The sequence below is a fragment of the Aricia agestis genome, chromosome 16 (assembly GCF_905147365.1).
Source record: "Aricia agestis chromosome 16, ilAriAges1.1, whole genome shotgun sequence".
Lineage (NCBI taxonomy): Eukaryota > Metazoa > Arthropoda > Insecta > Lepidoptera > Lycaenidae > Aricia > Aricia agestis.
This window is the reverse complement of record NC_056421.1, coordinates 133,383-147,137: the sequence shown is the minus strand read 5'-3', so window position 1 is coordinate 147,137 and position 13,755 is coordinate 133,383. Positions and strand designations below refer to the sequence as shown.

The window sequence follows — 13,755 nt, the reverse complement described above, 5'->3', positions numbered from 1 at the left end:
TTAGATGAAAAATAACGATCCGGAAAATTTATTTAACCCTAAGTAAGAGGTAAATAGCATAACGTAGTATTATACCATCTCGTAATATTTATATTTCTGTTGTTACAATATTTTTTTAGTGTTTCTATATTCGACTGCCAACCAATACAATATAATATTGTGCGGAGGATCGAACTATCAGGCTTATAATATTTCCCCGTGTGTACATTGTATGGTTTGTAAACTTATGCGTTGGTTAATTTAATCAAACTCAATTTACTTTGGCGAGAAGGTTAATGATATACGTGTACTACAGTTACTTGATGGTGCTTGTAATGACTTATGACTAGCACTTATTGAGTGATTAATGATTTAGTAATTTATTGTAAATTATTTCTATAAAGTTGAATGCAACTTTGCCCTTTGTATTCAGGGACACAATATATAGGTTTGAATCTACCTAAGACAATACACTGAACAACAATAATTACATATTCCCTTTGATCTTAACGTAAGGAAAGCCCATTATAATATGAAATCCATAACCCTTTATCCTCCTCCCTAATGTACACTGCGGACCAATGCCGTAAATAGGGCAATGCCACCGGTGCCCAGGCACAGGGCGTAGACTCTGGGGGGCGCAAGAATGGCCAGACCAGACAGATCCTTATTTTTCGAATTGCTCCCGATAAGTTCCCGATAATGTAGTAAAAAATATCCACAGCTGAACATATAACGTCCTCCTATTTGGAAGTCGGTTAAAAAACAAAGGTGCAGTTATATAGAAGTTCGCACAGGGCGAAAAAAATTCTATTTACGGCACTGCTGCGGATAGGTGACATAAATAATAATAACGAAAAACAAATCTTAATCTTGACTAGACTCTATAAAAACCGTTTTTAGCTACTAGGAAAGGAAATATTATGGGAGTTAACGATTTTTGCCGAGGTGAGAAGCTCGTAGAGTAGGGCTAGCGGACCGGCGTTGCACAATGCACAAGTTACAACCCTGAAGACAACAACGAAGGAATTTTAAAAACTAGTCGAGGCCTATTGCATTTGTCTCTACATTTCTAGTTTCCACATATAAAGTGTAGTTTGTATTCCACGGGGCAGTGCTGGCGCGGCGGGTTTGAAGTAATTTCAACTGGTTTGTAAAATGTTACCCAACGGTGAAATTTGCAACTATATACTAGTTTTGAACACTTACAGAGTTTGTCTCTCTCGGTGTTTCGGTTCTGTTCCAGTGGGTGTGGTCTAGTGACCACAATAATATTATGTAAATATGCGTCGGGAATAGGAAATCAGTGCTTCACGATAAACTCCTCAATAATTCATGTAATAGTTTTTATTATTCGTAGTGTAAACCTAAGAATAATAGTTTATTATGGAAATGATTAGAATCTAAAATATCTGATATTTTTATATCTAAAAGGTATGATTCGATTTTGATGTTGTTTTGTATTTCAGTCCCAGGAAAGGATGTAAATTGGTTTTTAGTACGAAAGATTTTCTACTAAAAACGAAATACGTGAATTTCAGCGCAACAAAGTTGCGGGCAACATGCTGTTTGTAAAACGATAAACGGTGTAACTTGATCACACAGTTTTAGTAGGAGGGCCATCAGTAGCTCTACCATGAGTTTAAACCTATAGTTTTTAGCGATACTCGATACCGACTACGTATATTATTTAGTATGGCAAATTTTACAGCGCCTCTAGCGGTCACTTGCGGAAATAAAATCACCATACTACTTATTTACGTAGTCGGTATCGAGTATCGATAAATACTATAGCTTTAAACTCATGGTAGAACTACAGATGCCGGCCACGTCCAGTGCGGGCGGTAATTGTATATCATTTGCTGTGAAATAGTTTAAATACGACACGTTTGTGACCGGCCGCTTGCGTAACCCGTACTTTATTCAGAACACCTAGTTTTGGCTCATCGTGACATCAGGGTGTAGAAACAAGGCTATTTCCCTTGACCAGCAGCTTCGAGTAACCTTTTCGCTACCGACAATGCTGTTCTGCTTTCCACGGAGGATTGGGACTACAACCGCGAATAATAATATTATGTAGGGCTCGCTTAGTCTGTTGAGATAAGGTAGTGGACGCAGCCACTAATGGTAGTTAACCTAGGTTAACTCAGCAGTACTCTAATAGCACGGACCCAGCCAAAGCCGTAGAAAAATGTCGGCAACTCCAGAAAAGTTTCTGGCAACTTAAGAAATTATACAGCTTCGATTCAATCCAAGTTGCTAATACCTTCAGCCCAATGTAAAACGACTTTTGACCAACCAGACGTTTGACGTTGGTTTTGTGTAATATAATTGTAGTGAAATTGCTACATCGAGAAAGCATCGGAAAAGTATATCAAAGCTATATCAACAGCATTGAATTCTCCCAAGTCTCAACTTACCCTAGTCAATTAGTACGTTTCGTCCGATCGTCGACAACATCGCTCGAGTCGACACACTGTAGCGGACCAGCCCCCGTAGACAAGTGGCATACATTTTGTAGCGCTAGCGTTAGCGTTAGCGCTTCGCCACTTGTCTACAGGCCCTGAAAAACTAATTAGCTACTCAGGAAGCACGCGCATCGGATACAGCACGCACTGGAACTGGGAAGTTGCAGCTTGGCTGAGCACGACTAGGGGGGTGCGGGGGACAAGGGGGGGCGTAATTAGCGCGGGCAGAGGCGGCGCCGGCCACATCGGTTCGGGAGCTCGCGGCTGCTGCACACCACAGCCGACATGATGGACTACACTGTGAGTACTGTGAATTTGGCAGGCTAATTTAGGGCTGTCATGCCCTTGACGGGAAGGAAGGCCAATTTGGGCAGAGTTATGCATGCCCTGAACCTTTGCCGGAAGAGTGTAGTTCAAAGCAGAAGAGCAGGATTTATGATGTGCTCCTAATTATCGCGCTTGTCTTAAGATATCAATACGTGTGCTTAAATTATCTTTATCATACAAATAACCAGCTTGTTTCATCCCCGTCTTTGAGCGCAGTTACCTGCTAGGGGTATTCCCAACAGCTTTCCAACCTACATAACGTGCCTCGTCTGTTCCAGCTCCATATCCTGCTGCTATCGCTGGCGTGCGCACGCGCGTACCAGCAAATCCAGCAGTACGAGCCGTACGGCGTGCTTCTGCAGCCGCGCGCTTCCAGCTCGCGCGCCCCGCTGCCCGCTGACCTGCTCGACGAGTACGAGCCGTACGCGTACGCCGCGATGCCCATGCCGGCCATGCAAGTTAGTCACGTGAACTGAAAAAAGGGATTTAGAATACAATGTGTTCGAGGCCTTAATCGATACACGGTCATTCTGGCATCAGTTCAGTCTGATCTAGACTGACGGGAGGATGATCGTGAAGCCACGTGATTGACGGACCATCCGGCCATCATTCTGACGTCAGTCTCAGACTGCTACACTAAACTGATGCCAGACTGACCGTTTAACCTACGTCTTGGTTCACTTCATGCATGTCGTTTCCGTGGCGACAGTAGGGCGTAGGCTACTTTATTTACTTCGGGGTAATATAGCTTTTAAAAGCACTGCAGTGTTATCGACTTTTTGTGAGCCTTTAAAGCTCTCATCTCACCAACTGCTTGATTGGCGACAATTTTCGTGAGTTCGCTAGCTCTGTCGCTCGTCTGTACTAGTCTTTGAGATGCTCCGAGAAGAGTCAGCTTAATTTTCTTCCTTTTGTGCTCCAGCCTCGTGTTGTGTTTGCAGGTGCTGCACGTGGTGACGCCACCGCAGCCGCAGCCGGCCCGGCGCCGGCGCCGCCCCGCCCCGCGGCCCGCACCGCGCCCCGTCGAGCCGGCCTACTCCGAGGAGCAGAGCTACGAGCAGGAGGCGGCGGACGACGCCACGGTGCTGGTGTACGCGCGCCCCAATCGCCACGGCGGGTACACGTACCGCCGCCCGCTGTCCGCCGTCGCACACGCCTCCGCCCCCGTCGCCGCCCCCGCCCACGTCCAGCCCTTCGTCGTCCGGATACACAAGTACAAGCTCAACGCCGACCGATAGGCGACCGCGATTAGAGGAAGCGTTGTAACTTTGTAACTTTCGATTGTATAATGTATAGGTATATTATCATAAGTATTTTGTACAAACGTGTACAAAACAGTTGTATGATACTAGTTATAGCGAAACTATTGTTCTAATCACGGCTTAAAATTGCTCGCACTGTGTCAGTACTCAGTTGTCTCACCTTCGACTCTTAATTTTGGAGATACTAAGTGTAGGTAGTTTATCCATTATAAGGGACCTAAATAGTTACCTAAAGATTTATCAATTATTGCTTAATTTTGTGAATAGTATTTTGTTAGTGCACGCTACAGGTTCTACCTATTCATGTCTTAGACGTTAAAATATTTAAGAATTATTAATGTAAGTAATTGTTAAATATTGTAAATTTATTGTTGCACCATGGCTTTAAACGTAGTGTAAGAATAATGTATATTATGTGTGTTATTAATTTATTTATTAATTTGTGTTGTGTAATTTATTTATTTGTGTTTTGTTACCGTGAAATATATTGTTAAATAAAATATAAAATTTTATTACTAACCCATCAAGCCCCATAAGCTCATCGGTGAGCGAGACACAATAGAATAACAATAAATTTCCAAGAATCCGCGATCAATTTATTAATATAGTAGATTAGAGTTATAATCACGTCACGAGATCTTTTCAAAAGAAACGAGTTCTTAGCACTATCAGAATAATTTGATTCATAGGCAGGTGGCGAACCTGCGTAGGTCACCACAGTAGACAGATTAACTAAAGGTCGCGTTTTGTCAAACCCAACCGACAGAAATAACGACTTTAACGTTGACATAAGCTGACTAAATGACACAGGTCCGTCAACTGCCTATGAATCAATTTCCTCGATGGTACATATTTTAAGTGATCTCGAAGTTTCCTTTTTGTTCATCAAAGTTCCCATATGATAACTAAGTATATTATATCTGTCATGTATCATAATTACCTAACAAGTTATAATCCGCCTAAAAAACATTGAAAGGCCTGGAGCTTACAGACCTCTACAATTTACAGCCACCACTTCCATGACTCGTGCAAATTAAGCAGGGGACTGAAATATCCAATACAATATTATGACTACAGCTGCTGTTGTGGTAAAATTCATTTCTCTTACTCTATAATCAAATAATAATAAGAGAATAAGCGGCTTATAAAATATTGAATCCATGACAATGACTTTCACTATCAGCAGCAGTCGGCGGTCGTGCACTAGACACTAGTGCTACGTTCGTGGTGGGCGCTGCGTGCGGGACGTAAGCAGAATCAGATGCCGGAACACGATTATAGCATCGATAAATTTATGCCGAATAGTGAATACTCACCCACTTCCATATTCAACTCCGCGCCGCCACGCGTGATGGCTCGGAAGAAAAACCGACCGTGACCGATTAATGAAATTAAGAATATTTTACGGCTGACATGCGATCAATTGTTAATAATTAATGTTATCGATTGTAAATAACACTTCAGTAAGTACAAGTTGACTGGAATTCAGGATTTAATGGTCTACTCCAAGTCTACTCACTACTGGGTCAAAGCTGGCAGCAAAGCTTTGCTTCAAACTTAGAGCCTCATGTACAATTTATTTTTTTTTAATAAAAAAGTAGGTATGTCAGTGTCAAATGCCAAATACGAGTTTTGAAAACATAACCTCAAAATTAACCAAAACAATAAATTGCGCCAGATCTAATGTAATTTAAAAAAAATAATTTCCTAAAGTTAATATGATTATTTAATAATGCCGCGTGTAAAAATTGATTATATAGTAAGTTTTAGCAGTGAAGATAAAGTAAGTATCGGCTACACCAATTTACAAATTTTTTGAATGTTTCTTGCTAGATTGTTTTGTTCTGATGATTCCTTTATTTATAAAAAGAGGGAATATAATTAATAATCAGTCCATGAATGCTAATAGGTGAGAATAAATTACTTTCAATGACATTATATAAATGATTAATTTTCGAGCAAAAAAAACTCATCTAACAGCTGTACAAAATATCACAACTCACAAGTTTATTTTATTTATACTACCTTAAACCTCAATTAACGTCGTTTCCAGGAGAACCCAGCTAACAATTTGCTATCATGGGAAATTAACAAAAAGAAATGGCTGTGTAAGGAATGGGAGCCATCCTGTTCCATTGTGCTGCAGCTAGCAAAGGCTGTTCAGGTAACTTTTCGATTTAAGTATTAATTACTATTGTACTTGACTTTGACTCACTTTGATCAAAATTAAAAAAAAAACGGTTTAAGTATATGTGAGAATAAATGAAATACTTAAATTTAAATTCTCCACGACACAGGGAATCCTAGTGTGGGGAGCAGTGTTTTGTTTATTTAAGATAACATCTACTACTTGAGGGAAATAAAGATTTGTTTATTTGTTATTTGTTAAAAAAAAACGAAGTAAATACCTATTAATTAGTGCATAATATTATGTGTACAAAAACAATAATTATACTGTAGGTAAAACCTCATCAAAAAGGTATCCTAAACTAACCCATTTTCTTACAGTCAGCATTAAAATATTATAAAACTAGTACTGCTAAAATTAAGTATTTAATTTGGTCATTTTTATTACTTTAGTAATATTCCAATGAAATACATATGAATTTATTTATTCATAAATGGAAAAACATTCCAGATAGAGTCAGTGAACATTGGTGTGCACCATGCCGCTCTTGTGGAGGTGCTGGTTGGACTCTCTGAGAAACCCAATGATCCCTTTGAGGTATGTTTACCAAGTACTTGTGTAGTAATATTGGTCATAGAAGTACTTAAACTATAGTAATAATGTACCATTGAGAAAATTGATTCCTAGGCAATTGACCTACATCTTTTGGTCGGCCTGTGTCAATTCAATGTTAGCTGTGATCGGTCGGATGGGTTGACTTAACATGACCAAACTATGTAGGTCCATGAACACTCAATAGCCTAGGAATCAATTTCTCTGATAGAACATTATGTACCAAGTACTTGTGTAGTAATATTGGGTTTGTTATAACTGCAATTTCAAGTTCTCGTTAAGTAAATTACTATAGTTATAATGCTGTTTTTAGTATAATAAGAAAACATCAACAAGTATTGCTTAATTAAGAACATTTCACTTATATTGTTATCATAGAATTGAACAAAATTATGTTGGTCAACATTTTGTGAAGCAGTCAAAAGTAGGCTTCGTAAATGTAATTAAATAGCAAAAAACAACTAAGTACTGCCAAAATAACAGACCTGCAATTCTTCTTCAATGTATTTTCTGGGCAACTCTGAGTCGCAGAGCAATAATTATCATTGTAAGTAGTGTACTGTAGTTTATTTTCATTGTCATAACAGAAGTCTTTACTTAGCATAGGATCAGATTAAAATTTATAGCCTTCTGCATACATCCTGTTGTTTGATCCCATGCTATGTTATATATTTTGTATAATGTTATTGATAACATGTTGTATAAATACAATATGTTTAATCTATTGCAGCTATTCTCAAAGTGTGCTCCACGGAGCCTTAGGCCTGCGAGCGATACATATGTTTTGAATAAAAACTTTTTGATTTTCTATTCTTTACAGTTTACACAATACCTCACCTTATATTCTACTAGATGACGCCCGCAACTCCGTTGCGCCAAAATTAGTGTATCGCGTCGGAACCGTACATTTTTCCGGGATGAAAAGTATCCTATGTCCTTTCTCGGGACTCAAACTTTCTCCGTGTTAAATTGCAGCGAAATTGGTTGAGCGGTTTGGGCGTGAACAGACATACTTTCGCATTAATAATGTTAAGTATGGATGTTTCCAGGTGCTAGTCCCCAGCTGCGTGTTCGTGTCGGCGTCTGACAGCCGGCGCGGCGATGGTGTGGAGCGCGTGCGCGGCTTCAGCGGCGACCAGCTCAGCGACAAGCGGGCGGGGCGCTGGGACCGCGTGCGCGTAGTGTGCTCGCAGCCTTATAACAAGAGGGTGCAGGTGTGTCGATTCTTTAAGGTAGCCTTTCGAAGCGAGCGTCTATTATAGCGTCAGTGACGCCGCGACTGTGAAAAATGTATGGTTCGGCGTCGAGCACAGCGACACTAACGAAAAGTCTGTGGCGTCAAAACCATACATTTTTCACAACCGCGGCGTGATTGACGCTATAATTACTTTGCGGTGAAATTCGTTAAGCGCGCGTGAACCAGACATCTTTCCGTTATAAATGATAAATTATAGAAACCATTGTGTGCCATTTCCTTTTCTTTCACTGAATTCGAAGTAGCTCCATAGCAAACATGTATAACGGTTCAATTCAATTCTCTTCAAGCGTAACAGACAGACTCACAGATACACAATATATTATAATAAATTCCCAAGTACAATATGGATAATTATTGTCATAATAATTTAATGATCTTTAAGAAAACTAGATAAAATGGGTTTATGTAAGGTAAATGCTAAATACTAAAATTATTATGTTACAGTATGGCCTGACATTCGTCCACATACACAGCAAGGAGAGCGACGGTTCGGGTCCTCAGAAAGCAGTGGACCACAAAACAAACTTGGACCCTGTAACCAAAGTCGCGGACCCCCAGGGCAAGGCCGCGGCTGGCCCCCTTTCGCGACTGCTGGGGCTGGACGCGTACTCGTCTGATGATGATGACTTCCGCCCCGGTGAGCTGTTCGCGCAGAGGAACAATAATACAGGTTAGCTTTTTGTACCTAAATGTTATGTATACAATGAATATTTACTTCGTTTTGGATCTTTGCAGAACACTGTTGATAAACAAGCAAGAAAGTTTATATCTTAATTCGGTGTGCTTGTTTGCAAAGGCCTCCTCCTGCTCTTCCAAGTATTTGCTATACTGTGCTACTCTTGTCCAGTAAGAAAGTTACTGTCATAAAAAAGTTGCTTATATTCATTACACCTATTTGGAGTGTATTTTAAATTATATTTTAACCATCATGTATAAATAGAATTATCAATTAATTTTGTGATTAGTATTTGCCATCGAGTTAATAGTTTTTATATGGATATTACATAATTAATCAATTACCTCAATGTACCTACCTGTAAACTTGTATAATATTATTATTTATTATATTTATTAAATCTTCGGTTATGAGTTATGACTTATGACCAATAAATAATAATAAAGTTAATATACCTAGCGGAATAGAGAAACAAAGGCCTGAGCAAGAGAAATGTCACGTATATTTATTACTCTATGCTATCAGTAACACTGCGTGGTAAAAAGAGATGTGTGATACCTACATGACGGCAGCACTCTTTTTTTGACGTCCGGTCGGCACGTGCCGCACGTTGACAATTTAATCTCATAGAGTTCATGTTCAATCATGCTTGTGTAAGTGTATACATACACATATTTTTCACACAGATGAAAACCAATTTTGGTTTCTTTTGGCAGCTTGAGATTGTTGCTCTATTCCGCTAAGTATATTAACTTTATGGTTATGACATGGTTATGACATTAACTTATTATGTTACAGATGCTCAAATCAGACAAGCGTCATCACAGGCACTGAACAACATAAACAATGCTTCAACTAAACTCGTCAAAACACCCATAGCCAAGACCAACAGACAAAGCGGGGGCCAGCCACAGACAGACAGGAAACGGGACAGTCTGTTGTATACAGAAGACGATGATAGACCAAACGACAGGATTGACAGACTCGTGCAGAACCATCGGACGGAGCAGGAACGAGCTAAGAAGAGAAACCCTGATAGAGAGCTAAAGTAAGTCATTTTGCATTCTGTAAATGTTTCTTGGTATATAATACTTTTTACTTCTATCTACTACAATAATATTACATAAATCATAATAATATACTTACAGTAACCATAGATTATAATTATTATAAACATACTTTAAAATATTATATTAATTTCTGGTAGACAGTTTATGATGGTTATTATTGGTTTTATTAGTTGGTTATTGTTGGTTTTAATAGGGAGATCGCAGACGACAGACTTTGTGCGATTGAGTCTGCGGCGCCCATACAGTCGGCATGGCCGTGCCATGCCGACTATCTCCCTCCCTTAGATTATACTGATACTGATATAATCTCAGGGATATACTGATCTCCCTTAGATTATAATATTGAGATTTAATACACAATATAAACAATTTTGGGATTTCAGAGATAGCGGTCGGGCGAAAAGAGAGAGGATAGAGGAAGACAGGAGTAGACATAACGACAAACCTAAGACAGAGAAAGTGAAAGACAAAGAAAAAGATAAAACGAGTAATGGTGAAGTGCAAAACAGGAGAAACGAGAAAGAGGGAGATAGTAGTAACAGTAATAAAGATACAAAAAGAAACGATAAGGGAGTCGACAGACGCGCAGCGACGTCGGCCGTTGTTGACACACCGAAAACTAAAACAAACGGTAATTACAAAATAAGTACTATTACAATAATTTTAATTGCAATTTTTTCCATATATTTATTTTAACTATATCAGACAAAAGAAAGATGAGTAGTGAAATACTCTCATTATCAAAAAATTACATAATATTGTGTACACATACATAGAGTTATAATGTTTTGTCTTTGTCCTTACAAATGTGAAGGTCTTAGGTAAGATGCAGTTTACAAATTATTAAGAATGTAAGCCCTTTGTAAACTACTTTGGTCGCTAAATAATGAGTATTTTACTTGTATAGCTGGCGGTTCAGATGTACTGGCGGGCGTGGTGTTCTCCATCAGCGGATACGAGCAGCCGCGGCGCGGGCGCGTGCGCGACGCCGCGCTCGCTCTCGGCGCGCGCTACGAGCCGCACGCGCTGCAGCGGTGCACGCATCTCGTGTGAGTACACTCACTTATATTAATTAATTACCTTCAAGAAGAGAGCGTATTTCCTCTTAAAAGCCGACAATGATATCATAGACGTGGGAGAGTCATGCGTCGGCACGAATGGGCCGGCTCAGCCGGATAAATACCACGTTCTCACAGAAAACCGGCGTGAAACAGCGCTTGCGCTGTGTTTCGCCGAGTGAGTGAGTTTACCGGAGGCCCAATCCCCTACCCTATTCCCTACATGTAGCTACTTTTATTTCGCGATTGTGACGTCATGTTATAATGGCGTGTCCCAATTTTGAATTTTAAAGTATAAATAAAAGGGTAAAACAAGAGGGATGTAAATTCAAACTTCGTATTCGATTTTTTTAAACTATACTACAGACATACTCTGTAAGTGACGAGCAAAAACATTAAATGTATCTCAAAAACCGTCTACTAACCTTATAAAGCCACCAGCACTTGTAGGTTTTTAACGCTGAATATCCACAGACCACAATAATACATAATAATCAATAACAAATGAATGTTACAGTTGCGCGTTCCCGAACACGCCGAAGCTGCGCGAGCTGCGGCGCGTGAATCCGGGTGCGCGCGCCGTGCGGGCCGAGTGGGTGGAGCACGCCGCCGCCGCGCGCCGCAGGCCGCCTGAAGCGCCCTACGCGCCTGATAAGGTGACAATTAGTCACTCATTTTAGGGAATCAATATTTTTTTTTTACTTTTTTCCAAGCTATGCGAAAGTGTGTCTGTCTGACCGTTTGTCTATCTGTCTGTTACCTATTCACGCCCAAATGTCTGAACCGATTTTGCTTGGTGTAGAGATATTTTGAGTAGTGTAATGCTACAATGCGATATTTTAATGCTATTTTAAGACCCCGCCCCCCGCGCCTTCTTCGTCGCCGCCTCCTGTCGTGCAGTCTCCGCCTCCTGCCGCGCCGTCGCCGCCTCTCGACGTGCCGTCGTCGCCTCCTGCCGCGCCGTCGCCGCCTCTCGACGTGCCGTCGTCGCCCAAAGCCGTGACGTCACCGCCGGCAATCAGCGACGCGGACACGGATGATGAAATTGAGCGTGCGATGCTGGCGGGAGCGGGGGCAGAAGGTGATGATGATGACGGAGCGGACACGGAGCCCGACGAGCCCCCACCCAAGTGTGATAACCCTAAGGTATAGTTTTTTGTAATTATAATGTTCAGTACCTCGAATCACCGTTCAATTTTCATTTGCAACATGTGCAAGCTCCCATCAATATTTTGTGGATATCCTGAGATACAAGGTTAAATCATTTAATTCCTATGCAGCATCTAATATTTCTATTGGTATATTCACCTAATTCTGATAAATAAAAAAGAATATGAAACCTACATTTACTGCAAACTAATTAATTCATCTGAATACGCATAGCAATACATTCAAATTGGTTCAGCAGTTATAACGCATAGACATTAAACACACTTTCGTATTGATATTAATATTTCACCAGCACCTGCCCGCGCTGTTCGCGGGGCGGCAGGTAGTGTTGGAGGCGGGGCTGGGGGCGCGCACGGCGACGCAGCTCGCGCGGTACCTGCGGGCGTACGGTGCGCTCGTGCTGCAGGTAACTAGTCCTTATTCTCCTAATAAAAAAACTACGTGCCCGCCTGAAACTGGACCCTGCGCACAGATGAATGAATGTAGTTGTCAACGCGTTTGGGGTTGGGATAGATCATAGAGATAAACAAGAAGTCAAGAATATTCCTGTATTGATTCAACTCATAAGTGCCTGATAGACGTACGAACTTAAAGTACGCGGGTTTTAAGTTCGCGAACTTACTCGGCTCGCGTCGGTGACACACGAGAATCGCTCACACCGGATTACCATGCCCCCAGGCTCGCGGCTCTTCGCTGACACACGGGCGATAAAGATCGTCAAGCCATAAGTCCGCATACTTACTCGCACGTCTGTCACCCCCTTTAGATCTGACTATAATTAAATGGGGTATGAGATAATATATGATCGAGCCACGCGCTCGGTAGAAAGTTACACAAAGGTGCAGATGCCATTAGTTATTACCTAAGTTACATCTAGGTAATAAGGCAACACACACACGAGACGTTACAGTAGCAACTAGCGATAGGTACTCAGGTACAAAAGTGATAAATTATTACGCCATTGACGCCCACAACACTGTTTGGGCGTGAATGGGTAACAGACAGACACTTTTGCATTTATAATATTAGTATGGATACTTGTAGTTTTCGTATTACTTTGTTAGTCTCGCTAAAATTCGAGAACGACTGAACCGATTCGGCTAATTTTAGTCTTGAAATATTTGTGGAAGTCCAGGGAAGGTTTAAGGAGGAGAAGAATATGGATTAAGGAGGAAAGTGATACGAAGTTCTCGGGCTCATCTAGTATTTTATATTTATTTTCAGGCGGACGAGGTTCTCGACGAGGGGTGTATCGACTACGTGGTAATGAGCGGTGCGGGGTGGGGGGGCGCGCCCGCCGCACGCAGAGTGCCCCCGCAGTGGGTGTGGCGCTGCCATCGCAAACAGAAACTATGCTCCACGGACTAGTCTCAGCTGTCTAGTCACTGGACCATAGAGCATAGGGCTGACCATAGAGGACCAGAGACAAATAAACAATGTGAAAATCTAGCTGTCTAAGAAATGTTGCCCACTACTAAGAGACAAATTAGAACATACAGAAAGACGAATCAGTTATTTTATATCTTATTTTCTGGACATAGGGATGGATTACTTCCGAAGAATCTCCCAAGATAAAAAATCTCTGAATAAACTATAGTCTTCTTGATTTTAGATTGCTCAACAGTTTAATGGCGCAACGAAGACAACTCGACCATACATATTGTGTTAACTGTTATATTAATTATAATAAACTGTGTTTTTGTTTGCAACTATTGTTTTATTCTAATTTTTATATGTTGCTGTTAAA

General features: G+C 40.8%; 1 protein-coding gene across 1 annotated transcript; it reads left to right on the top strand.

Moving 5' to 3' along the window:
* The first annotated feature begins 5,687 nt into the window (after nucleotides 1-5,687).
* LOC121734588 (DNA repair protein XRCC1) lies at nucleotides 5,688-13,708 on the top strand. The gene is made up of 12 exons (XM_042125168.1): nucleotides 5,688-5,819; nucleotides 6,090-6,200; nucleotides 6,675-6,761; nucleotides 7,826-7,990; nucleotides 8,479-8,704; nucleotides 9,509-9,758; nucleotides 10,164-10,411; nucleotides 10,688-10,829; nucleotides 11,356-11,494; nucleotides 11,694-11,984; nucleotides 12,301-12,414; nucleotides 13,233-13,708. The coding sequence occupies exons 1-12, from the start codon at nucleotides 5,769-5,771 to the stop codon at nucleotides 13,374-13,376; spliced, it is 1,968 nt and encodes a 655-aa protein (XP_041981102.1). The 5' UTR covers nucleotides 5,688-5,768; the 3' UTR covers nucleotides 13,377-13,708.
* Nucleotides 13,709-13,755: the final 47 nt, after the last annotated feature.

Coding starts and splice junctions, on each gene's coding strand:
- LOC121734588 (XM_042125168.1), top strand. CDS start 5,769: ATGCCGCGTGTAAAAATTGATTATATAGTAAGTTTTAGCAGTGAAGAT. Junction 5,820..6,089: donor GTTTTAGCAGTGAAGATAAA/GTAAGTATCGGC, acceptor CGTCGTTTCCAG/GAGAACCCAGCTAACAATTT. Junction 8,705..9,508: donor GCAGAGGAACAATAATACAG/GTTAGCTTTTTG, acceptor ATTATGTTACAG/ATGCTCAAATCAGACAAGCG.